General features: G+C 38.2%; 1 protein-coding gene across 5 annotated transcripts in view; it reads right to left on the bottom strand.

Moving 5' to 3' along the window:
• The window catches only part of CTNNA1 (catenin alpha 1), a 320,760-nt gene that overhangs the window by 91,479 nt on the left and 201,474 nt on the right, over positions 1-27,807 (bottom strand). For all 5 annotated transcript variants that reach the window (XM_045445207.1, XM_045445224.1, XM_045445240.1 and 2 more), the window contains 2 exons: positions 25,633-25,902; positions 22,268-22,471 (listed from right to left, as the gene is read on the bottom strand). In XM_045445207.1, the coding sequence (XP_045301163.1) occupies positions 22,268-22,471; positions 25,633-25,902 (474 nt within the window). The remainder of the gene's footprint in view (positions 1-22,267; positions 22,472-25,632; positions 25,903-27,807) is intronic.

Below are 27,807 nucleotides of genomic sequence, written 5' to 3'. Positions count from 1 at the left end.
TTATAGATAAACAAATTAATGAATATTGGTTCAAACAGGCCACTTCACTAACAACCTCTGCTACAACTTTTTTGCTATTCCTTCAAGTTCATGTGATTCTAGACTATAGCTATGAGATACTACTATATATTTATGAGCACCATTGTTTCAACCAAAATCCTTCCCCAAATCCATTGTATTCCTCTGATCACACAAAAAAATCTAAAAAGGGGTGCCTGGGTGGCTCAGTCAGTTTAAGCATCAGACTTTGTCTCAGATCATGATCTCACAGTTTGTGGGTTGAAGCCCTGTGTCGGGTTCTGTGCTGACAGCTCAGAGCCTGAGCCTGCTTCAGATTCTGTGTCTCCCTCTCTCTCTCCCCATCTTGTGCTCGCTCGTACACACTCTCTCATTCTCTCTCTCAAAAATAAACATTAAAAAAATTCTTTTTAAATCTCAAAAGATTATGTCATTAATAAAAAAGGCTGATTCATTTTCATAGTACTTAGAGTTGTATAATCAAATTCTAGGTGATTATATGCAACACTGTCAAGAGAAAAATCCAAAATCTTTAAAACGTGATGATTTAAGGACCAACAACATGCACATTGCACAGATGTATCACTTTTCACAGAGACAAAATAAAAATGAAGAATTGAAATGATACACGTTCAATCTGATTTCTGAGTTTTTAAACTACTTTTGGTTCAAAAACCTTTAACTTAACATATTCATAATTTAAATGAAATAGCCACACAAAACTGGAGGCCATTAGTCTGTTCAATACAAAGCCAGATTAAAGAGGCCGACTTTGAGAACAATGTAGGCTTTTAATGTAACCAGTATCATTCTGAGGGCAATAGCAAACATGGACCCCATTTCAAACTGGGAAAAACATTCTTTACTTCAAATAGGATACAACAATTGCCTTGGCTCCTATCTCCTATAAGAAATATAATTTAAAACACTCATCACATCATTAGCACAGATATATGTATATAAACGCATATAGACATGTATGAAAAAAGATGTGAATGTTTTTAAATAGCTTTACGATGCATACTGATTAGAATGTATATTAAGATATAATTAATATATAAATCACTCAATTAAAATGTACAATTCCAGGGGCACCTGGGTGGCTCAGCTGGTTGAGCATCCGACTTTGGCTCAGGTCATGATCTCATAGTTTGTGGGTTCAAGCCCCACGTCGGGCCCTGTGCTCACAGCTCAGAGCCTGGAGCCTGCTTTGGATTCTGTGTCTCCCTTTCTCTCTGCCCCTGCCCTGCTTGCTCTCTCTCTCTCTCTCTCAAAAATAAAAAAATAAACATTAAAAAAAAAAGTACAATTCCAGGGGCACCTGGGTGGCTCAGTCGGTTAGTTTGAGCCCCACATGGGGCTGTCTGCTGTCAGCACAGAGCCGACTTTAGATCCTGTCTCCTCTCTCTGCCCCACCCCTGCTTGTGTGCACTCTCACTCTCTCTTTCTCTCTCTCTCTCAGAAATAAACATTAAAAAAATTTTTTAAGTGTACAATTCCATGTTTTTTAGTATATTGATATGTACAACCATTACCATTAGAACATTTTCATCACTTGTATCCTTTAGCTATCACTCCACCCACATTCTTGCATGTGAATTTTTAAGAGCTAAATTTTCAATACCCAGGACACGGTGACAACACTTGATTTTAAGTTTAAAGTTATAAATGTGTTGTCCTTCCCTTAAAAGTAATTTTTAGTATTCAGTCTAAATTTGCTCCTTAAACCTCCAGAATCACAATCCATTCTCTTTCAAAAGACTCTTCAGAGGAACGCCTGAGTGGCTCAGTCGGTTGAGCATCTGACTTTGGCTCAGGTCATGATCTTGTGGTTTGTGGGTTCGAACGCCACATTGGGCTCTGTGCTGACAGCTCAGAGCCTGGAGCCTGCTTTGGATTCTCTCTCTCTCTTTCTCTCTCTCTCAAACCTAAATACACATTTCAAAAATAAAAAATTTGCTGATCAAAAAGGATTTAAATAATATAACAGAAAGTGAATTTAGAATAATAGTCATAAAATTAATCGCTGGGCTTGAAAACAGTATAGAGGACAGCAGAGAATCTCTTGCTACAGAGATCAAGGGACTAAGGAACAGTCACGAGGAGCTGAAAAACGCTTTAAATGAAATGCAAAACAAAATGGAAACCACCACAGCTCAGACTGAAGAGGCAGAGGAGAGAATAGGTGAACTAGAAGATAAAGTTATGGAAAAAGAGGAAGCTGAGAGAAAGAGAGATAAAAAAATCCAGGAGTATGAGGGGAAAATTAGAGAACTAAGTGATACACTAAAAAGAAATAATATACGCATAATTGGTATCCCAGAGGAGGAAGAGAGAGGGAAAGGTGCTGAAGGGGTACTTGAAGAAATAATAGCTGAGAACTTCCCTGAACTGGGGAAGGAAAAAGGCATTGAAATCCAAGAGGCACAGAGAACTCCCTTCAGACGGAACTTGAATCGATCTTCTGCACGACATATCATAGTGAAACTGGCAAAATACAAGGATAAAGAGAAAATTCTGAAAGCAGCAAGGGGTAAACGTGCCCTCACATACAAAGGGAGACCTATAAGACTCGTGACTGATCTCTCTTTTGAAACTTGGCAGGCCAGAAAGAATTGGCACGAGATTTTCAGTGTGCTAGACAGAAAAAATATGCAGCCGAGAATCCTTTATCCAGCAAGTCTGTCATTTAGAATAGAAGGAGAGATAAAGGTCTTCCCAAACAAACAAAAACTGAAGGAATTTGTCACCACTAAACCAGCCCTACAAGAGATCCTAAGGGGGATCCTGTGAGACAAAGTACCAGAGACAACACTACAAGCATAAAACATACAGACATCACAATGACTCTGAACCCGTATCTTTCTATAATAACACTGAATGTAAATGGATTAAATGCGCCAACCAAAAGATATAGGGTATCAGAATGGATAAAAAAACAAGACCCACCTATTTGCTGTCTACAAGAGACTCATTTTAGACCTGAGGACACCTTTAGATTGAGAGTGAGGGGATGGAGAACTATTTATCATGCTACTGGAAGCCAAAAGAAAGCTGGAGTAGCCATACTTATATCAGACAAACTAGACTTTAAATTAAAGGCTGTAACAAGAGATGAAGAAGGACATTATATAATAGTTACAGGGTCTATCCATCAGGAAGAGCTAACAATTTTAAATGTCTATGCGCCGAATACCGGAGCCCCCAAATATATAAAACAACTACTCATAAACATAAGCAACCTTATTGATAAGAATGTGGTAATTGCAGGGGACTTTAACACCCCACTTACAGAAATGGATAGATCATCTAGACACACGGTCAGTAAAGAAACAAGGGCCCTGAATGAGACATTGGATCAGATGGACTTGACAGATATATTTAGAACTCTGCATCCCAAAGCAACAGAATATACTTTCTTCTCGAGTGCACATGGAACATTCTCCAAGATAGATCATATACTGGGTCACAAAACAGCCCTTCATAAGTTTACCAGAATTGAAATTATACCATGCATACTTTCAGACCACAATGCTATGAAGCTTGAAATCAACCACAGAAAAAAGTCTGGAAAACCTCCAAAAGCATGGAGGTTAAAGAACACCCTACTAACGAATGAGTGGGTCAACCAGGCAATTAGAGAAGAAATTAAAAAATATATGGAAACAAACGAAAATGAAAATACAACAATCCAAACGCTTTGGGACGCAGTGAAGGCAGTCCTGAGAGGAAAATACATTGCAATCCAGGCCTATCTCCAGAAACAAGAAAAATCCCCAATACAAAATCTAACAGCACACCTAAAGGAAATAGAAGCAGAACAGCAAAGACACGCCAAACCCAGCAGAAGAAGAGAAATAATAAAGATCAGAGCAGAAATAAACAATATAGAGTCTAAAAAAACTGTAGAGCAGATCAACGAAACCCAGAGTTGGTTTTTTGAAAAAATAAACAAAATTGACAAACCTCTAGCCAGGCTTCTCAAAAAGAAAAGGGAGATGACCCAAATAGATAAAATCATGAATGAAAATGGAATTATTACAACCAATCCCTCAGAGATACAAACAATTATCAGGGAATACTATGAAAAATTATATGCCAACAAATTGGACAACCTGGAAGAAATGGACAAATTCCTGAACACCCACACTCTTCCAAAACTCAATCAGGAGGAAATAGAAAGCTTGAACAGACCCATCACCAGCGAAGAAATTGAATCGGTTATCAAAAATCTCCCAACAAATAAGAGTCCAGGACCAGATGGCTTCCCAGGGGAGTTCTACCAGACGTTTAAAGCAGAGATAATACCTATCCTTCTCAAGCTATTCCAAGAAATAGAAAGGGAAGGAAAACTTCCAGACTCATTCTATGAAGCCAGTATTACTTTGATTCCTAAACCAGACACAGACCCAGTAAAAAAAGAGAACTACCGGCCAATATCCCTGATGAATATGGATGCAAAAATTCTCAATAAGATACTAGCAAATCGAATTCAACGACATATAAAAAGAATTATTCACCATGATCAAGTGGGATTCATTCCTGGGATGCAGGGCTGGTTCAACATTCGCAAATCAATCAACGTGATACATCACATTAACAAAAAAAAAGAGAAGAACCATATGATCCTGTCAATCGATGCAGAAAAGGCCTTTGACAAAATCCAGCACCCTTTCTTAATAAAAACCCTTGAGAAAGTCGGGATAGAAGGAACATACTTAAAGATCATAAAAGCCATTTATGAAAAGCCCACAGCTAACATCATCCTCAACGGGGAAAAACTGAGAGCTTTTTCCCTGAGATCAGGAACACGACAGGGATGCCCACTCTCACCGCTGTTGTTTAACATAGTGCTGGAAGTTCTAGCATCAGCAATCAGACAACAAAAGGAAATCAAAGGCATCAAAATTGGCAAAGATGAAATCAAGCTTTCGCTTTTTGCAGATGACATGATATTATACATGGAAAATCCGATAGACTCCACCAAAAGTCTGCTAGAATTGATACATGAATTCAGCAAAGTTGCAGGATACAAAATCAATGTACAGAAATCAGTTGCATTCTTATACACTAACAATGAAGCAACAGAAAGACAAATAAAGAAACTGATCCCATTCACAATTGCACCAAGAAGCATAAAATACCTAGGAATAAATCTAACCAAAGATGTAAAGGATCTGTATGCTGAAAACTACAGAAAGCTTATGGAGGTAATTGAAGAAGATTTAAAGAAATGGAAAGACATTCCCTGCTCATGGATTGGAAAAATAAATATTGTCAAAATGTCAATACTACCCAAAGCTATCTACACATTCAATGCAATCCCAATCAAAATTGCACCAGCATTCTTCTCGAAACTAGAACAAGCAATCCTAAAATTCATATGGAACCACAAAAGGCCCCGAATAGCCAAAGGAATTTTGAAGAAGAAGACCAAAGCAGGAGGCATCACAATCCCAGACTTTAGCCTCTACTACAAAGCTGTCATCATCAAGACAGCATGGTATTGGCACAAAAACAGACACATAGACCAATGGAATAGAATAGAAACCCCAGAACTAGACCCACAAACGTATGGCCAACTCATCTTTGACAAAGCAGGAAAGAACATCCAATGGAAAAAAGACAGCCTCTTTAACAAATGGTGCTGGGAGAACTGGACAGCAACATGCAGAAGGTTGAAACTAGACCACTTTCTCACACCATTCACAAAAATAAACTCAAAATGGATAAAGGACCTGAATGTGAGACAGGAAACCATCAAAACCTTAGAGGAGAAAGCAGGAAAAAACCTCTCTGACCTCAGCCGTAGCAATCTCTTACTCGACACATCCCCAAAGGCAAGGGAATTAAAAGCAAAAGTGAATTACTGGGATCTTATGAAGATAAAAAGCTTCTGCACAGCAAGGAAACAACCAACAAAACTAAAAGGCAACCAATGGAATGGGAAAAGATATTTGCAAATGACATATCGGACAAAGGGCTAGTATCCAAAATCTATAAAGAGCTCACCAAACTCCACACCCGAAAAACAAATAACCCAGTGAAGAAATGGGCAGAAAACATGAATAGACACTTCTCTAAAGAAGACATCCGGATGGCCAACAGGCACATGAAAAGATGTTCAGCGTCGCTCCTTATCAGGGAAATACAAATCAAAACCACACTCAGGTATCACCTCACGCCAGTCAGAGTGGCCAAAATGAACAAATCAGGAGACTGTAGATGCTGGCGAGGATGTGGAGAAACGGGAACCCTCTTGCACTGTTGGTGGGAATGCAAATTGGTGCAGCCACTCTGGAAAGCAGTGTGGAGGTTCCTCACAAAATTAAAAATAGACCTACCCTATGACCCAGCAATAGCACTGCTAGGAATTTACCCAAGGGATACAGGAGTACTGATGCATAGGGGCACTTGTACCCCAATGTTCATAGCAGCACTCTCAACAATAGCCAAATTATGGAAAGAGCCTAAATGTCCATCAATTGATGAATGGATAAAGAAATTGTGGTTTATATACACAATGGAATACTACGTGGCAATGAGAAAAAATGAAATATGGCCTTTTGTAGCAACGTGGATGGAACTGGAGAGTGTGATGCTAAGTGAAATAAGCCATACAGAGAAAGACAGATACCATATGGTTTCACTCTTATGTGGATCCTGAGAAACTTAACAGGAACCCATGGGGGAGGGGGAGGAAAAAAGAAAAAAAGAGGTTAGAGTGGGAGAGAGCCAAAGCATAAGAGACTGTTAAAAACTGAGAACAAACTGAGGGTTGATGGGGGGTGGGAGGGAGAAGAGGGTGGGTGAGGAGGGCACCTTTTGGGATGAGCACTGGGTGTTGTATGGAAACCAATTTGACAATAAATTTCATATAATAAAATAATAATAATAATAATAATAATAATAATAATAATAAAATAAATAAATAAAAAATTTAAAAAAATTAAAAAAAGACTCTTCAGATAACTCCTATTTGGGGTAAAGGGTACAAAAAGCAATCGAAACTCTAAAGTATGCTCCTGCATACAAATGCAACACATTTAAGCCAGCTATCAACAATTAAGTAAAAATACATAAAAACAAAGCCCATAAACAAATTTCACAATGTTTCTATCTAGTATTACCTACATGAAAAGTATTCTATGGCATGTGCCTTTCTTGCTTGAGTTTACAAAAGTAGAAGCTGGCACCAAGTCCAAGAGTGCCGAACTTAACAGGGCCTTAAAGAATGTTAGACACTCTCTTCTTCCACCCACATCAAATATACACCCCCTAAAACTGTTGATTCACCGGATTCTCAGCTGCCAAAGAAAGTAGACTAGCTTAGTGTTTGACATTTCCTTTTGGCAGTCATTAGTCCTTAATGTGTCACTGTCTAGAGGCTAAATGGAATAGTTTCCTTTCTACTTTAACAGATAATTTTCTTGGGCCTGAGGAAACATATCAAAGACTAAATCCACCCTACAAAAAAAGCTGCCAAATGAAGATATTATAATATGAAAATAACAATATGATCAAAACACCTCTCTCCACAAGTCCCTAATCTAGAGTCTGAGCAGGAACTTTATACACAGGATCAAATTAAAGGGGAAAAGGCAAATATTTCCCAAGACCTCTGATAATGTCAGTGAGCCACCCACTAACAGAGGGAAGGAGGACTGTTTCCAGCCAGCTTTGCTTATAAAACAGTTCTTTAATGTGTCTTCATTCCCACCAAGCCAAGAGGTTTACCATCCCCTGCCTACTAATTTATGTCTAATTCTAAATCTATTGTTGTTTCTCCCTTCACCCACTCCTCAATGCCAATCAATGTCAACCTTGTCGTTTTGTCTCTGTATATCCTATTTAATATAGTTTCATACTTGCTCCAGTGCTTTACAATAATAAAAGAATTTCATTTGTACTTTTTTTTAAACTCCATTGTATCAGTATTATCTCTTCTGTGCCAGATCTCTTCATTCTTGTTTTTGCCCAAAGAAAGAATACTAAAAAAGGAAAAACATGGGGCACCTGAGTGGCTGAGTCAGTTAAGTGGCTGACTCTTGATTTTGGCTCAGGTGATGACCTCACAGTCATGAGATGGAGCTCTACATCAAGCTCTGTGCTGGGGATAGGACCTGCTTAAGATTGTCTCTTTCGCTGTCCCCCCACCCCTCTCCCCACACACACAAAAAAAAAAAAGGAAAAAGGAAAAACAAGATAGTTAACAGTAGACAGGATGTTCATACAAGCAAGGCTTTCTCTAGCTATAGGCCATGCCTTCATAATCAACAGCAAAAGCAAGGACTCGAAAATCATTTGAACAACAAAACAGAGTTTAAGCCACCAATAACTACTGAGGCATCTTCTCAATTACTAGGAAATCTCACGAACAAATTATTCTCCCCCCATTAAGCCCTGACTACAACCTTTTATTCAATTCTATTCAATCAAAGTCTAGTGAATAACAAGGTAAACATTACTACTAAACTATGTGATAGTCAAGTTGAAAACAAACTAAAAGTTTCGTACTATACATAATAGAGCTTTAAGAAATGACTCAGGGAAGGGGCACTTGGGTGGCTCAGTGGCTTGATTTCGACTCAGGTCATGGTCTCAAGCTTGGTGGGGTCCCCATGTGGGGCTCCGTGCTGATAGCTGACAGCATGGAGCCTGCTTGGGAGTCTCTCCCTCTCTCTCTGCCTCTCCCCCGCTCACACTATCTCTCTCAAAATAAATAAATCAACTTTCAGAGTCTGGTGGCTCTGAGCCTGGGTGTTTCTGAGCCTGGGTGGCTCAGTTGGTTGAGTGTCCAACTTCAGCTCAGGTCATGATCTTGCGGTTCATGAGTTTGAGCCCCACGTAAGGCACTGTGCTAATAGCTCAGAGCCTGGAGCCTGCTTCAGATTCTTTATCTCCCTCTCTCCTGCTCACTCTCTCTCGGTCTCTTTCTCAAAAACAACTAAATAAACTTTAAAAAAAAAAAAAAAAAGGAAAGAAATTACTCAGGGGAGGGCAATGGCTCTGCTAATGCTTGAGGAACTAGATCATGGAATGCCTAAATGATTAAGCAATAACCATTTTCTACCTTCTAAAAAAGTGCTTACTAAGAATTTAGCCAAAAAAACTGCATCATCCAATAAATACACTAGTTTTGCTTCTTTTTGGAGAAAAAAAGACCAAATCTAGTGATAAAGGACACAAGTATACAAGAACCCAAGCATAGCTCAGCAAGTAGCCTTAAAAGTACCAATACAGACAGCCTCAGATCCTCTTAGCTGGTTGCATCCTTCTCCAGTCTCAAATACCCGACCCATTCTTACCCTCTATGCTGCCCATCTAATTCATAGCTGCTGCTCAATCACAAATTCACTCTACATGACCCCTCATGACTCTAACTAATGTCATAATTTCCTGCTTTAGTTCTCATTTACTAATTGTATCATTTTCTCATTATTTTCCCTTACAAATCCTCAAGAGAATCTAATTGGCCTAAGAGACAACACAGGCCAGCCTATGAACTGGGGTATGGAGAAGGGGGCTGGATGGTCTTCCAGAGGTTGCAAGACAGAGAAATGCCCTCAGAAGGGCAGTAAAGATGGCAAGAACTATGTCCTTAGACATCTAATATCCTGACTACTACTCAAATAACCATAATGATGATGAGATATCTTTTTTTTTTTTCAAACTTACTATGGGATTTTCCAAACATGTCCAAAAGAATTAGGAACAGTAAATCAAATTCCTTATGCAATGTCACCAAGCTTTAACCACCATCAACTTTCTGCTTTCCTGTTTCATTTGTGATATTATTTTGTTGCTGGAATATTTTTAAACACATCCACAACACTGTGTCATTTAATAAGGGGTTCTCCTATATGTACCATTCTCCATAAATCTATGTTCATATTTAAATGTTAAAATCATGTCAACTCTTGAGAGTTGAAAGAACTAGCACTTGACCAAAGCCTCAAATAATAAATAAATAAACAACCATACAGTTACTGACAGTCATCATTATAACCTAAAGTTAATGTAATTCTTGATTCAGGGTAGCTTTAAAGTAACAGCTAATTTTGTACTTGCTGGGAAACCCTGGTCAAGAGAAAAAAAATTTTGATTTTAACTTCTAGAGTTTGCGAAAATGAAAGAGCTGTGGATATAGCAAAGAAGAGCTAGCCAATAGAGTCAGCTTTAAAAAAACAATGATTAGACAGGGTGCCTGGGTGGCTCAATCGGTTGAGCGTGCAACTCCGGCTCAGATCATGATCTTGTAGTTCAAAAGTTTGAGCCCCACATCGGGCTCTGTGCTAACCGCTCAGAGCCAGGAGCCTGCTTCAGATTCTGTGTCTCCCTCTCTCTCTCTGCCCCTCCCCTGCTTGCACTCAATCTCTCAATCTCTCCCTCCCTCTCTCTCTCAAAAATAAATAAAAACATTAAAAATAAAATAAAAATTAAAAAACACTGATTAGAAATTTCCAGTGTTTAAAACTGGATTTTTTTTTTTTCTGAATGCTATAAAATTTAACACTGCTTTAAAAAAGAAAAACCAGGGGCACCTGGGTGGCTCAGTCAGTTAAGCATCTGGACTCGTAATTTTGGCTCAGGTCACAATCTCACAGTTCCTGAGATCGAGCCCCAAGTCAGGCTCTGCACTGACAGCATGGAGCCTGCTTCGGATTCTCTACCCTCCTCTCTGCTTCTCACCAGACCACACATGTGTGCTCTCTCTCTCTCTCTCTCTGCGTAAATAAACTTGAAAGAAAGAAAAAGAGAAAGAGAAAGAGAGAAAGACCAACAAATGTCCTCCTAACACTTTTGAGTCCATTTCCTCAATTAAGAAATTTTAATAGTCACTTCGAAAAAGTCAAGGTGCAAGGGGATCCTTTATCACAAGAGAAGTCACTAAGGGTATTTATATGAACAACCAACTTTTAAAAACCAATTTTCCCACATATAATGGTTTTATATATTTTTCACAGTACATAATTATCAAAAAAAAAAAAAAAAAAGCAGCAGCAAGATAAACAAGTAAGTTCTGCTTCCCGGCAACAAGTATACTTACGATTATGAGCTTTAAAGATGATAACTGGATATCACTGGTCAAATATTTACAACTTTTCTTACACAGTATTTCAAAGTTCTTTATACCAAGTAATAATAATCAATGTTCATACAGACACAAAACAAAGGCAAGCCAAAACATAAATCTTTTCATTCCTAAAAGAGGAGTTTCGTATTTAAATCTACAAAACCAATAATTCTGCCTCAAAGTAGAAAGAAGTAATTCAGGACAAGTAAGCTCTGACATTAAATTTAAAGGACAATTAGCAAGGAAGCCTTGAAATAAGATGCTACACTGCATTCTATTTGGTAGACAATTACAAAATGCAAATTTTTTACTAAACCAAAAGTCAGACAATCTGCAACTGGAATAAAACCAGAACAGGAGGCCAATCATTTCAACACATCTGAAAATAACACTTGTAAGACAATTTACTGTCCAGATGTTTTAGCATAAATCACTGCAAGAAAGTATCTTTCTTATACTATGTCTCCAAATCATGACATTATGAAAAGGTCCGGGTGCCATTTTCAGAGAATGACCAAACAAAATCAGTTCTCAGCAGTCTCAGAACTGATTTTGGTTCTAAATATCCATATTCCACTTTAAAATAAATAAGCTATTTAGTGACTGTCAAGCACTTACTTAGCAGTCATCAGATGTGAACACAGATTCAACCCAAAATAAACAGAAAGAATAAGGACATTCACTTAGAGAAGAAAACATCACATTCCACAGACTTTCACCCTTCTAATTTTATATTATGACTAAGAAATATGAAAACCAAAGTAACTTTCAAGAAAACAGGCCTGAAATGAGAGAAAAAGAAATTTCCTAGCACAGCAGACTATACCTGTTTTTATTAACTACCATGAGTCTTCTAGAACACATAATTACAAAAAAATTTGAGATCAATGGACAGAGGCGCCTGGGTGGCTCAACTGGTTGAGCGTCCAACTCAATTTCGGCTCAGGTCACGATCTCATAGTTCAGGGAATTAAGCCTGGCATGGGGCTCTGTGGTGGCCACACAGAACCTGCTTGGGTCTGTCTGTCTCTGTCTCTGTCTCTCTCTCTCTCTCTCTCTGCCCCTCCCCCACTTGCTTGTTTGCTCTTAAAATAAATAAACATTAAAACACAAAGATCAATGGACAGAAAATATTAATGAAGAAAGTTATGACTGATAAACTTTAATTTTACATGTGTGTCACATATGGACATTCTAGATAAAATAAACAGGTAACCTCCCAAAACACCTAGTTTGCCCATTTAAACAATTACAATATTCTAAATGAATTAATTTCTTATTATCAACAGATGACAACTTTGCCCAAAGTAAAGCCTACTCTTTGGGCCAAACAGAATAAATGAGGAAAAAGGAAATATATTACAACTTTCTAAAACAATGCCAATTTTCAACTGTATAGCACTTTATAGTTTTATGTTCATATCAAGTAAGTTATCTATTCTCTACCACTCCCCCCCACCAAGGGAGGAGGGAAAAAGACACTTCTTGTCAGTTGTGATTTAAATGCTTGAACTGAAGATCATGCGGACTGGGGGTGTGGACTACCACTTTGGCTCTTTGCTCCACGAAGAGAGCACCAAGGAATAGGAGTTGTCACACAAAGCCAGGAAGGATGTGCCACTCTTTAAGAGGGAACAGCCCTGGGGTGCCTGGGTGGCTCAGTCAGTTGAGCATTCGACTTCACCTCAGGTCATGATCTCACGGTCTGTGGGTTCAAGCCCTGCATCAGGCTCTATGCTGACAGCTCAGAGACTGGAGCCTGCTTCGGATTCTCTATCTCCCTCTCTCTGTCCCCTTCCCCGCTGGTGCTCTATCTCTATCTCTCAAAAATAAATAACATTAAAAAAACTAAAATAAAAAAGAGACAACACCTTCAGTCTCAGTCTATGCAGAGCCCTGTTTACCTTGTTCTTAGCTATACTTCATTTACTGCTCTTTTGTTTCAAGGCACTTTGATATGTTTTGTAATACCACTACCCATTGTCCCACCTTCATCATTTTACCTAGCCGTGTTTGACTGGTTCTCTGTGCCTTTTAATAAGATCACATGGAAGAGCAGATATTAATGGCCCTGTTTTATAGTTGAGAAAGCAGCTCTGGAGAAGTTACTTGATCAAGCTTTAGTAAGTCCTATTCTATGGAAGCATAAGCTTACTGTACACGGTCTATAGCATCACATGTGAAAAGTACTCTTGGCTCGTGAGTTTGAGCCCTGCATCAGGCTCTGTGCTGACAGCTCAGAGCATGGAGCCTGCTTCACATTTTGTGTCTCCCTCTCTCTCTGCCCCTTCCCTGCTCACAATGTCTCTATCTCTTAAAAATAAACATAAAAAAAATTTATAGAAAGAATTAGTGAATATGGCTACAGGCTCCCCATAAACACTAAAAACATACTATGAGAATGCTACAAACAACTCCTTGCATATAAAATTTCTCACTAATTGGATAAAATGGACCAATTCCTTTAAAGTCACAAACTTCAAAAATTTATCCAAGAAGAAACAGATAACCTAAATAGTCTTATATCTATTAAAGAAACTGATTTTGTAATTTAGAACCTTCAAAAGACTTAGTTGTCTGGACTAAATTAAGTCTCAGCAAACTTTTATAAATAGCAAGAGAGCAAATATTTTAGGCTTTAGAGGCCATTCACTTTTAGTTTTAGATGTATGTCACATATAGACATTCTAGATCACAACTACTCAACTATGCCACTGTAGTGGAAAAGCAGCCATAGATGATAAGTACACAAATGGACAGAGCTGTGTTCCAATAAAATCTTATTTACAAAAATAGGAAGCAAGACAGCATGACCTGAGAACTATAATTTGTCAACTCTTGCCCTGGATAACTAATGGCACTTTCAAATTCTAAACTTTACAATTCTATACTTCCATGGTCAAAAATCACATGGATAGGGGCGCCTGGATGGCTCAGCTGGTTAAGCATCTGACTTCGGCCTAAGTCATGATCCCGTCATTCGTGAGTTCATGCACTGCATCAGGCTGTATGCTAACAGCTCAGAGCCTGGAGCCTGTTTCAGATTCTATGTATGTGTGTCTCTCTCTGCCCCTCCCCCACTCTCACCCACGTTCTCTCTCTCAAAAATAAATAAACATTAAAAAAAATAATAATAAAAATCATTTGGATAAATAGTTCAAGAAAAGGATGAAGCAATCACTATCACACATTGATAACAGACTATATTTTGACCAACGCCTGTCAGAAATGTATATTATAGTAAAACAAAAAACCACGTAACTGATCACTTCAAACTAGTCATGAATGAATTATTATCTTAAAAAGATGAATCAAGGCCTTATTAAAGTGAAAAATCCTCAATTTTCCCATGTTAATAATCCCTTGAAAATAAACATAGTACAGGATTATCAACAAAGCCTAAGGGGTACCTGGCTGGCTCAGTCAATGGCACTTGTGACTCTTGGTCTTGGGGCTATGGGTAAAAGCCCCATGCTAGTTTCAGAGATTATGTAAACATGGAATCTTTAAACCACCCCCCCCACACACACACACCTAAAAATTCAAGATGCATAAAGTAAGGGTCTAAGTTTACTTCTGTCATTATGACCATAACAAACAACATCAAAAAATGTGGAGAAAAACACAAAAGAAAATTTATACTGCCTATTATCCCACCACATAGCAAAATTTACTAATATTGATGTGTTTAGAGGCTTAACCCTTTAATCCCAAACATTTTTTTTATATAAAATCTTTTCAAGTCTGTTGATATCCTAAGAGCATAAGGTAATATCAAGGATAGTCTAACAGCAATCTCACAGAGCCTAAAACCTAATCCATCTGCAGCCTGACACTGGGCAGGCTTCCATGTCTACTCCATCATCCTAATCTCAAGAGACCATTCCACTACTGCTCCGTTAGGCCAGTACCATTTCCTTTAACACATAAACATGCATCTTTCTGAACATAAAAGGTTAAAAACTTGCCGTTAATAAATACTGCAATTCATAACTCCAGAGTAGCACCCATAGCAAGTACCTTGAACCTCTTAGAAAGCAACACAAAATGTTCACTCTCAACTCCCACCATGAGAAAAATCACACAATTTTTGACAACTAAGATTTCCAAATTAAATAAATGCTGCTCCATCAATAGAAACAAGTCCGACACATGCTCAAATTTTGCATTCAATGCAGCATCTATTTATGTCTAAATTCTCCCAAATATGCCAGGCAGCTCACAGAAAAGCTTACACTAACAAATCAATAAAATCATATGAAAACACAGCTATAGAACTATGAACTGCAATGCAGGTGAGAGTTTACTGCAGGAAACCCAAAGGTTCAAACAAAGATGGAAATCATAGGATAATGTATAACAAAACTCAGCCTGGGTGGCTGCACACGGGAGCCAACTGAAACACCTGTAACACTCAAGTAACACCAGACAGCCTAGCCTAGCTTGAGAGGACACTATAAAAATCTTTGTGTTCCGCTCACTTCAAGCAGCTATACCACACCTGGGTTTACCTTATTCAGGGTGGAGTATTTAATTTCATAATAGTCATCTATAAAGCGGTAACAGTGGAAAACTCCACAGCCATTAAAGATGATGATGTAAAATCGTATTTGCTGCTGTGAAGATGCACAATGATAAAAGTATTAAGAGTTCAGACTTTCAGGTCAGAGATCTCAGCTGTATGTATATTCATTTTTAAGCAAATAACCACCAAGGGTTATTATGGCAGTAAAATAGGTAATAATTTATGTGTTTTAGCACAGTGGCATATGGTATGCAGATAATCCTTACTTTTTATTTTTTAAGAAAAAAAGAAGAAATGGTAAGAACAGATATGTGTACATCTACACATTATGCACAATGGAGGCTGGAATGCTGGACACCAAAAATAGGTGGTAGGAGTACACGTGATATATAACGAACACAGAATTATAATCAGAAAAAAAAGTAAGCTACTCTAATTTTGAAAATAAGAAATGCAGCACAAAATGATATAGTAACAAGCTCTTCGAAGACTCCTTCAAAGGCTGGGAAGCTCTGGCTTTGCTAATATGATTCCAGGAAGGCATTTGCAAAACTGAGAAGAGATTAGCATCTAAATTAAGTGCTTCCCTTCACTACAGTAACAATATATCTTTGAAAGTGACTATTAACTGCATCCTATTCATACATTCCATATCAAATTATTATCCAAATCAAATAAAAATTTTATACCTGCTGTATTAACATAGACAAAGCTCTCAAATATATGCCCAGTACAATACCAAAAAATGCCCAGTTACTGAATTCCTCTTTTAGGATCCTAATACCACTGTAGCCAATGTTTTTGGGCAAGAACAAAGATAAAACTTATCCTTAAGCAACATCATCCTCACCAGGTCCTAAGTTCTACCCATTTTTTTTTGTCTAAAACTAAAGTTTTAGGTATGAAAAATACAAGCTATGATAGCTACTATATATGGATACTGTACCATTCTGGACATTCAATGAGGAGGGTGATGCTAAACTCTTATCTACTCACCTTAACTGGTTGGTTACCCAGTAGTTACAACTACCCAAGAGAGATATAATGTGAACAAGTAATAAAAACTACTTATATAATTTTAAATTTTCTAGCAGCTGGGGGTGAGGGAGTGGGGAAGAAGAGTTTTGTTTATTTTGAAAGGTCTGGGGATTTGAAGATGGGTGTGGTCACAAAGACAAATAAGCATGGTTACAGTAAATTCTACTACTGGGAAAACAACTCAAAGCAGATGCCCTAATAAAGGGTGAAAGCAACATATTGACAACCAGCATATCCCTCAACAGAGCCCATGTCTTAGCTGACAACAGAGCCTGCTTGGGATTCTCCTTCCCTCTCCCTCTGAACCCCAAGTGCACGGGAACACACGTGTGCTCTCTCTCTCTCAAATTAAATAAAACATGGGAAAAAAAGAGGGTTAAAACTATTTTAAAATATAAAAAAAAAATTTTTTTAAACCTCCATACAAAAAAGGAGAAAAAATTAGAATGCATATTCCTACATATGGTAGTGGTGGTTCAGTAATTTACTGCATATGCATAACTTTCAATTATGAAAAAATAAAGTGATAATTTTTTAAATTCAATTATATTTCATTTTATTTCAATCCATTTACTTTTAAACCTTTTAAAGTTATAACACCCATCCAAGCTGTTTTTCTTTCTCTAGAACCCTCCCAGGAGTAACCTTAAGCCGACAGAGCAGGAACAAATTAAACTTAACCACAATAACCACATTTCATTTCAAGGAAACCTGGAAATCATTTGTGGAACCACCAAGATCCATTCAATGTCAAAAGATCTCTATTGTCGTCCATCTGAGGCATTTCCATAATGTTAAGTAAGTAAGGGTCAAATGCATTACTTTTAACATCAATATCTCTTAGCTCTCTACAGTTAAGTTAGCAATACAGGCAAAAGTAACTTCCAACACTTTAAACCACAATGCATGTAGGAACATTAAGGCTGTTGGCCTCCTGGCCCTTGGAGCCTTTAAGAGGGAGTCTGGCTCTCACCTGATGAATTAAATTTAACTCTACTATGACCTAGGATACCACTTTGCCTCACTGCTTGTTTCAGAGCACATGGTTTAATTTTTTCTACTAATGTCATCTGTATACTGACAGATCTACAGGAAGTAGAGGTAAACCACCCACGGCCTCCTTCCCTGTAACCTTCTAGAATGTAGGGCCCATAAGGGGAAGGATCTTTTTTTATTTTAGTCACTAATGTATCCCTAGCACCATGAATATCCAAAATTGTTCGTTTTATTCATTCTCCCAAGTCAGCGTGAGTTTATAAAGCAATCACTAAGTACGTCCTCTAGTATTACACTAGTTCCTGAAAGAGTATTTTAAAAATATTTCCTGTCTTTTAAAAGCTTAAAACACAGTTACAGAAATTACATGGATAAAGAAAATACAACTAAGCAACAATTCAGGGAAGTCAACAATTGGGTACAAAACTTCAACCAGCAAAGAAATAATGCAGAATAGTGCAGTTGGAAATAGCCTTCAGCAAAGGGATGGGGGAAATGTGGGCCCTGAACCAAGAGCAGGTTAGGTTTTAAAGAAGTGGGAAAAGAATTTCAAACATATAATGAACTGTGTCCTACTGAAGGCATAAGCTCAGGCTGGCCTGAGCAAGTAGAACAGACTAGAAAACACAGAAACTGAGTAAAGCCTAGAATAAAGCAAAGGCAGTGAAGACAGTAAAGGACAAATGCAATAAACCACCAGAGGAGTTTCTCTGCCATTGGAACCACCTGAGGAACTTTTAAAAATACTGTCACCTGGACCTCAATTCAGTGACTCTGATTTAAATGGGGTATAACCTACACATCAAGATTTCTTTTAGAGTTCCTCAGGGATTCTAATGTGCATCCAAAATTCAGAATCACTGCCACAGAGTTTGGAAAACCAATGGAACTTACTAAGTGGCAACACAGGATGAAGAAGCAAGACTAGAGACTATAGCAAGATTTTATTTTATCTATAAAAATAGTGACTAGCAAAAATTGTCATTATTATACATGCTCTATAGAGACCCTCTCAAAAGGAAACGATCAGCGCATCATTCCTCCTTTTACACAGTGCCCAGCACTCGACTTTGCATGTGACACATACTCAGTATGAACAGAGTGATAGGCAGACACTGTCAGTTGATTGTTACCAAAGGTTCTATATGTTTTTGAAAGCTTCATAAATAAGCAAAATTATAATCCCGGTTGCTTCTGCTTCTTGCAGACCCTATTACTTACTAAGCTTTCAAATGTGTTTCACTGCCCTCTCCCCCAAGCCCCCCACCTCCACTTTATCTTCACTCCATCACTTTTGACAGCACCTAGCCTGCTCAAGGTTACGTGAGTCAATACAAAGGAACTAAATATTTTATCTTTAAGAAAAATATGCCCAGAGACAATCTTCTAAAATATAATCTGAATCTCAGGGTGACTGAGTGTCTCAGTTTGTTGGGCATCTGACTTTGGCTCAGGTCATGATCTCAAGGCTTGTGAGTTTGAGCCCCGCCTGAGTCTTGGTGCTGACAGCTCAGAGCCTGAAGCCTGTTTCAAATTCTGTGTCTTTCTCTCTGCCCCTCCCTTGCTCATTCTCTCTCTGTCTCTCAAAAATAAATAAACATTTAAAAAATTTAAAAAATAAAAAATAAAATAAAGTATAATCTGAATCTCAAGATAATATCTTTTTTTTTTTAATTTTTTTTTTTTAACGTTTATTTATTTTTGAGACAGAGAGAGACAGAGCATGAACGGGGAAGGGGCAGAGAGAGAGGGAGACACAGAATCCGAAGCAGGCTCCAGGCTCTGAGCCATCAGCCCAGAGCCCGACACGGGGCTCGAACTCACAGACCGCGAGATCGTGACCTGAGCTGAAGTCGGACACTTAACCGACTGAGCCACCCAGGTGCCCCAAGATAATATCTTTCTAAATATCCACCATGATCTTTAAATTTAAGCCAAACAAAGATCATTGTTCTAGTTTTCCGTACATAATAAAATGTTATTATGTAAGAGTGATGTTACAGTCTTCAGGTCTTCAAGTATAAATGAGTGTTTCCTACGTTTACTTACATCCATAGCACAAACTGAAAATATTACTTGTATGACACTCTGGAGAGAAACTAGAAGGTTACTCACGACCAGAGACAACTAGCCCAAGATCCAACCAACCCCAAGACTCAAGGGATCATTATGAAGCTCTCATATGCAGAATGGTTAGGAAGCTCTCATATGGAGCAATAAGAACAAACTTACCACATATTCTTCCCCCCCAAAGACTGTTTTCAAAGCATTTTCCTAATCATAACTGCATTAGATTTTTTTTTTTTTTTACCACTACTGTACTACATGTGATAGCAGATAACTGATCCACACACATACCCGGAGTCCGTTGTTTCCCTGTTTAAAACTTTTAAATTTTTTTTAAGTGTATTTGTTTATTTTGAGAGAGAGAGAGAGAGCGAGCAAACGGGGGAGGTGGAGGGGCAGAGATAGAGAGGGAGAGAGAGACAGAATCCCAAGTCATACTGTCAGCACAGAGCCCAATGCAGGCTGGAACCAACATACCGCGAGATCATGACCTGAGCTGAAATCAACAGTGGGACACTTAACCGACTGAGCCACCCAGGCGCCCCGTTTAAAACTCTTACTATCATGAACCATTCTTCAAATTATCCATTTTTTTATATTTTCTGATTTTCTTTTTTTTTTTTTTTTTTTTCAACGTTTATTTATTTTTGGGACAGAGAGAGACAGAGCATGAACGGGGGAGGGGCAGAGAGAGAGGGAGACACAGAATCAGAAACAGGCTCCAGGCTCTGAGCCATCAGCCCAGAGCCTGACGCGGGGCTCGAACTCCCGGACCACGAGATCGTGACCTGGCTGAAGTCGGACGCTTAACCGACTGCGCCACCCAGGCGCCCCAATATATTTTCTGATTTTCAAACTTAGATAAGGTTTTTCAAATGTGCACCACATTTTCACTATGACTTATCAACTGCTTTTTCCATTTGATTTAACTAAGCCTCTAATCTCATTTTTCTGAGGTAGACTGCATATGATCAAAACATGGCAATGGCTTAAAAAATTCAATATGCTTCACTAATTTCACAATATGGTAGAAACAAGATAAAAACACACTAAGGCATTCATCCTCCCCCTAGGAACTCCATCATGACCCACTATTATACGTTCACTTAAATAGGCATATAAGTGAACAAATAAGATGTACAGCAAATGAATAAATGAGAAAGTATCAAGACCTTTCCCTGAAAAGCATTAAACAGGCAAAAATCACTAGTAAGAACCAGTTTGTATTGTTCCTTTTCCCTTTAAAATGATTTTATATAAATTTTATTTAATTTATTCCTTTCCTGCAACAGTAAATATTGGGTACAAGGTATAAATTACAATAATTCCAAGCGTTAAACAACTGGAATTGAAGTATTAAAGGAAATAGGAAGATAATGACAACAGAAATAAAAATTAGTAGATACAGTATTACCTAATGGAAAAAATTTTTTACAGCACTGCTTTTTTTTTCTATTTTTTAACAGCACCAGTTTTTAAACACAAACCTTAAAAATTCAAAATTACTACTCAGTTTGCCTAACACAGCTCTAGTTGGTAATTACCTAGTCTTATGACATTCTATACGGTTCATGAAAAAAATTCCCAACTATAAATATTTTCACCATTCCTTTTTGCCCAAAATTAGATGGCCACCTAGATGTGATAATGGAAATTTTGACGATACTGAATGCCATTATCCTTAGGACATGGGGGCTGAAATATTTAGTGTTTAAGCAACACAATGTCAGCAACTTACTTCCAAATGTTTAATAGAAAAAAATGTTATATGTATGTATATATCTATAGAAATACACCATACATTTATATACACAAACATACACATGTATCTAAATAATAACTAATGAATCTAGATAAAAAATAGGTGTTCACTCTATGATTTTCACAAGTTAAAAATTTTTCAATATGAAAAGTTGGGAGAGGCACCTGGATGGCTCAGTCAGTTGGGTGTCTGACTTCGGCTCAGGTCCTGACCTCACAGTTCATGGGTTTAAGCCCCACATCAGGCTCTGTGCTGACAGATCGGAGTCTGGAGCCTGACTGAGATTGTGTGTGTGTGTGTGTGTGTGTGTGTGTGTGTGTGTGTGTGTGTGTGTGTGTGTGTGTGTGTGTGTGTGTGTCTCTCTCTCTCTTTCTCTCTCAAAAATAAGTATTTTTTTAAAAAGATGGGGAACATAGAACCCCGTGTATTTATGCATTCCTTGAAAATTCTGCCCCACTGTAAAGGGTCACAGAGCCAAGAACATACTTGTCATTTTTAGTTAAAACATCTCAGATCCACGGGTGCCTGGGTGGCTCAGTTGGTCAAGCATCTGACTTTGGCTCTGGTCATGATCTCACAGTTCAAGCCCCACATTGGGCTCTCTGCTGACAGGTCAGAGCCTGGAGCTTGCTTCATATTCTGTGTCTTCCTCTTTCTCTCTCTGCTCCCACCCCTCTCTGTCTCTCAAAAATAGACATTAAAAAAAAATTTTTTTTAAACATCTGAGATCCAGCATCTGTTATGAAAAACACCTCTTACTTCAAAGAAAAATTCGAATACTCACATTACCCATGTACTCTGAGAGCAAGTCCTGCAGGGCCTGGCGGACAGCATTACACTCTGCCACAATTCTCTCACGCCGGTCATCACGTGTGCAAGACGAGTCAGCCATCAGGGCAGCCCCACTGATGATGCTCTCTAGGCGCTCTTCCAGGGAAGGCCTAAAGCGTTCCTCACTGAAGCTCAAGGGATCCACAATGATTTGTTTCTGCAGAGAAAGTGTTATTGAAGCTTAGTGCTCATTTCTGTTCCCTCCATTATTCAAGAAGGTGAGGAAAGTATTGATCAGAAACATCAAGATTTAATACAAAAACTCCAATGCCTAAAAGAAAGTTATACTTCTTGGTAGATGAGAGACCTACAAGTTGCCCTATGGTAGTTCTCAAAGGAACTGGAAGCAATACTTCCAACTGAATGGGGCCTAGGGAAGATCTACCACAAATGCAAATATAAATTATGCCAGCATAAAAATCATGTTCATGCTACTGAATCTGAACATCTACATGTCAGCTTACACATTATTAGTGAAGTTACCAAATGAGAACTGCAAGGAAAATAAGTTAGCTCTCTTTTCCTTTTCTACGTAGAGTATAAAACTGCTCCATGACATTAGCCAAACTATTTCACAGCAAAAAAACAATAAAAACAGAATGACTCTATCCTCAAAGTTTGAGAAAGAGATGCATTTACAATCAATTCCAATCTATTTTCCTCATCTTACACATCTCATCTAATTGCATAAATAATGCAGTCAAATTTATCCTGTTATGTCTAAATTAGAGGCTTTCTTTACCTAAAGGCTTCCAGCTGATCTGTGAGAGATGATAACAATCCATCCCAACGAAGCCACCCTGTGAAGTATAACTGCCCCAGTAAGAAGAAATCCTCACTGTCTCCTCTTCACTACCCCCCCCACTCCACTTAAATCCAGCTTTACCAGTGATGCATGAGGTGAGGTCACAAGCAAGCTTTAAGTACAAGGTCAAACATCAATACCCCAAGGAAAGCAGCTACTGGCCTCCCTCCAACTTTTCCACTTGATACAATTTATTCTGACACTGGTAAATGTCTGTGCAAATATTTTGCATTTAACTTTTTTTTACAGGGACTATTCTTACGCACTCATTTCAAGTTAAATGCCAAGTTTTTTCTTTAAAAAAGCTTGCCCTTTGCCAGTAAGTACACATCTATTTCTTCTTTCCCTTCCCAAGAATCATCAGTTTCAAAACTGAAAATGCAATGCCTCAAGTTCATTATTTTTTTTTTAATTTTTTTTTTTTAATGTTTTGTTTATTTTTTTGAGACAGAGAGAGACAGAGCATGAACGGGGGAGGGGCAGAGAGAGAGGGAGACACAGAATCGGAAACAGGCTCCAGGCTCTGAGCCATCAGCCCAGAGCCCGACGCGGGGCTCGAACTCACGGACCGCGAGATCGTGACCTGGCTGAAGTCGTACGCTTAACCGACTGCGCCACCCAGGCGCCCCTCAAGTTCATTATTAACCTACGTTTTAACTGATATTTTTCTTTTTCACTGTGTATTCAAAACTGAATACACAATGCCTTCTGACCAACAGGAATGAAGAATGAATCGTGATAGAATTTTCATAGAGTCACTGAGCTGCAACAGGCTTATGATCATTTTGTCCAACCCCCTCATTATATGAAGTTTCACTCTAGCCCTAAGAGGTTAAGTGGGCTCTGGCAGTTACTACTCAAGTTAGGGCAAAATGTAATCCTTAGTGCCTTCAAAGAGGCCAATACCTAAAACTGCCAAATTTGAGGGGGATGGAAAAAAGTGCCAATAAATTATAAGATGCATGGTAAATGTTTGCTATAATGTCATTTAATGTTTAAGGCTCCAGGGTAAAAAGTCAGTTCTAACACCATGATCTGTAGAATTAACACTGTCTTTACGATTTATGAAGTCTTAAATCAGCCACGTACAGCAGCAAGGATCAGTTGCCCAAGCCAAAGTAAAAGGTGAGACAAAGTAAGAAAAGTTAAAGTCAAGGAAAACCTTTAAAACAAAATGCACTCCATTATATAGACTCTATATTTCAAAGTATTCCTACTTATGAAAAGATGCTGGCCACAGGCTAGTCAATTTTCTCCTATGTTAATTAAAAAAATAGAGGCACCTGGGTGGCTAAGTCAGTTAAGCACCCTGACTCTTAATTATGGCTCAAGATCATGATCTCAGTTGTGAGTTCAAGCCCTGCATCGGTCTCTGCATTGACAGTGTGGAGCCTGCTTGGGATTCTCTCTCTCCTCTCTCTCTGCCCCTCTCCCACTCATAATCTCCCTAAATCAATCAATTAATTAATTAATTTTTATTATATTTGTTAAATATTTGTAATTATTAAATATTTATTAAACTTATTTATTTGTTTGTTTATAAAAATATAGGGGTGCTTGGGTGGTTCAGCCGGTTAAGTGTCCAACTTTGGCTCAGGTCATGATGTCACGGTTGGTGACTTCAAGCCCCGCGTCATAATCTGTGCTGACAGCTCAGAGCCTGGAGCCTGCTTCGGATTCTGTGTCTCCCTCATTCTCTGTCCCTCCCTTGCTTGTGCTCAGTCTCTCTCAAAAATAAAAAAATAAATATTTAAAAAAACAAATTTTTTTAATGTAACCCAACCAGTTGGCTTAAAAAAAAAAAAAAAAAAAAAAAACCTTTAAAAAAAATCTTAAACTGCTGCCATCTACTGGAAGCCATGAGGCATTGTGGGTAGAAGTTTTTGAAAAAAACACAAAACCCACCAAAAGAATTAAGGTTAGAGTTGATACACAGAACAGTGTGCACACAGAATGCATACAAAGAACAGACCCACGGCATCAACCATAAAAGATAATTATATGGAATTATGCTAAGAAAGTATTTTAGGCCCAAATTTCCTTCTACTTGATTAAATTTTGTGATTATTGAGAAGTATATCATCTAGGCACACAAGTAAGGACAACATTGAAGATACTCTGTGGTAATCACTTACGATGTATCTGTGGGCTCCAGGACAGGAGAGTCTACATACACTTTGCCTCTGTATCTCAGAGAGCTTTCATCTACCAAAGGGTTAAAATCTTGGGTGAAATCAACCAAACTCCTATCTTCAACAGAGAATGATCGGATGGGACACATAAGTTACATAAAAGAATTCATAACTTTAACACAAAAGAAAAAGAACAAGAAAAACGTTGTAGGCCAAGTCAGATCAAACTGACTGAAGATTTCTAACATTTCTTTTGACATAGATTACAAATCTAAGTAGAAACTGAACTTTCATCAGAAACCTTGATCACATTTCCCTAGAAGTCTCTTATCTTTGGGTAGATGGTCGAGAACCTGATGTTTCTTCCCAAGTGTAACTTACATCAAAGTTATTGAGCGCATAAGCCAGTTCTCCTCCTCCTCCACCCTGGTGCTGGGAAGCATCGTCTGATGCAGTGGCCTGGGCTGCATTGGAAATGCCTGTGACCGCCTGCTGCAGCTGCTTATATATCAGGTCTCTGTTAGCCTTATAGGCTGCAACATCAGGGTGCTGGAGGCATGCCTGGGACGCAGTATAGAGGATCGGAACATTTTTCTGCAGGATTCCTCTGGCTGCAGCCATCTGATCACGATGGCCCACATCTTTCAGTTCCTATAAGAGGAAAACAAGAAATTGGAGCAGTCTTTATATGGGTTGTAATCATAAAAAAACTTGTCAGTAAATGCTGAAAAGTTAAGAATTTCTACTAATTAGACACAATACTTTCATTAACAGTTTAGCTTCATAACAAAGGAGGCAGCCTGGGTCAGTACATAGAGTTCAAACTTTTCCAAACCAGACACTTCTGAATTTGAATCTCCAGCTCTACTTTTACCTGGCTATTGTGATCTTATTTAAAATTCCCATCCTCAGGGCACCTGCCTGGCTCTGTCATTAGAACATGAGACTCTCTTGATCTCTAGGTTCTAAGTTCAAGCCCCATGGTGGGTGTAGAGATTACTTAAAAATAAAAATCTTTAAAAATAGAATAAAATAAAATCCCCATACTCAGTTTCACCTTCTGTAAAACAGGAACATAATATATTTGTCTTCTAACTGTCCTGAGGATCAAATGGGATAATGCATGTAAGCCACCTAGCATAGCACTAACTAAAAATCAAAGCACAAAATTGACTAGGCACCTTCATCACAACTACATAAAGTTGTATGTACCTATTCCAACCAAATTAGAAAAATCATTCAAATACACATTTAAATAGGGTAAGATTTAGTTTGAGTACTTGTCATTAAGTCACAAAAGTTCATTATAAAAGTTTTGTTAATTTGGGCTGGGACACCACAGATGTACATGAACTATGCAAACCAACTAGGTGAGGATGCGCCAAGCTGTTCTCTTAAGTACACAACTCCCCCGCCCCACTCCCCATCCCAAAGATGGCCTTAGGACATAGGTCATTAAGGCATAAAGTTGAGACTCATGTGCTCCATGACTTTAATCCGAAAGGTTTTTATTTGATTGTCTGGGGCATCTGGGTGGCTCAGTCATTTGAGAACATTCTACTCTTGATTTCAGCTCAGGTCATGATCCCAGAGTCCTGGGATTCAGACCCGCATCAGATTCTGTACTGAGTGTGCAACTTGCTTGAGATTCTCTTTCTCACTCGGCCCCTCTCCTCTACTCACACACTCTTTTTCTCAAAAGGTTTCCATTTTATTGTAATACTTTATACACATGCAGTCTTAAGTGAAACTGTCCTTTTCAATTTCCTCTACACCATAATTATAATCCACAGTTTAAAAAAACTTGAGATTCCTAGCATGGTTCTTACTACTGGCATCTATTAGGCTGAGTGGATATACTAAGTGGCAAATAAGTGATACCAAATAAGTGACAAATAAGCAAGATAGGAAGAGGATATTTCTGGTATCCCATTATTACTCAAAGTGCTCAGGAGGAGAGGAAGAGACTTAAGTCTTTAGTAAGTATGTACTACCACCACAAAAGAGAATTAGAAGTGATAACACTAACTGACCACGTGATCTGTTCTATTTTACCTGTGAATAGAATTTTAATGTTAATTACACCAACTAAACCCTACAGTACAAATTTAAATGTTTTAAAAGAGTATTACATGTGTAAACAGTAAGAGAAAATTAACTAAGAAAGGCCAAAGTCAATAACTCAATTTGAAGTCTGACTTAGCCATTTAATGGCTCATCTTTTTAGATGAGTTCCTAATTAAGCATTAGAGACATCTAAGTGGTTTCTTTTTTCTGATACTTCATTTCACTATATATTTTAGGTTTGCATCTTTACTCAAACCTTGTATAATATGACAGCTTACTTTTCTTCCTAGAGTTCTTTTCTCATTTGGAATCTGAATTGCAAGTAATAGCTCACAGCACTCCAAATGCCCTGTAGCATAGTACATTAGGCTACATACTCAGAAACAGGACCCTATGGATTTATTAGAGAATCAGTGATCATTTCAAGATTCAAGCAATGACAGGGGGCTAAGGCTAACCATTAAGTTAAAACAGATGGTGGGTACATTC

This window comes from Leopardus geoffroyi, chromosome A1 (assembly GCF_018350155.1).
Source record: "Leopardus geoffroyi isolate Oge1 chromosome A1, O.geoffroyi_Oge1_pat1.0, whole genome shotgun sequence".
Taxonomy (NCBI): domain Eukaryota; kingdom Metazoa; phylum Chordata; class Mammalia; order Carnivora; family Felidae; genus Leopardus; species Leopardus geoffroyi.
The sequence above is the reverse complement of the archived record's forward strand: the minus strand, read 5'-3'. Positions and strand labels throughout refer to the sequence as shown.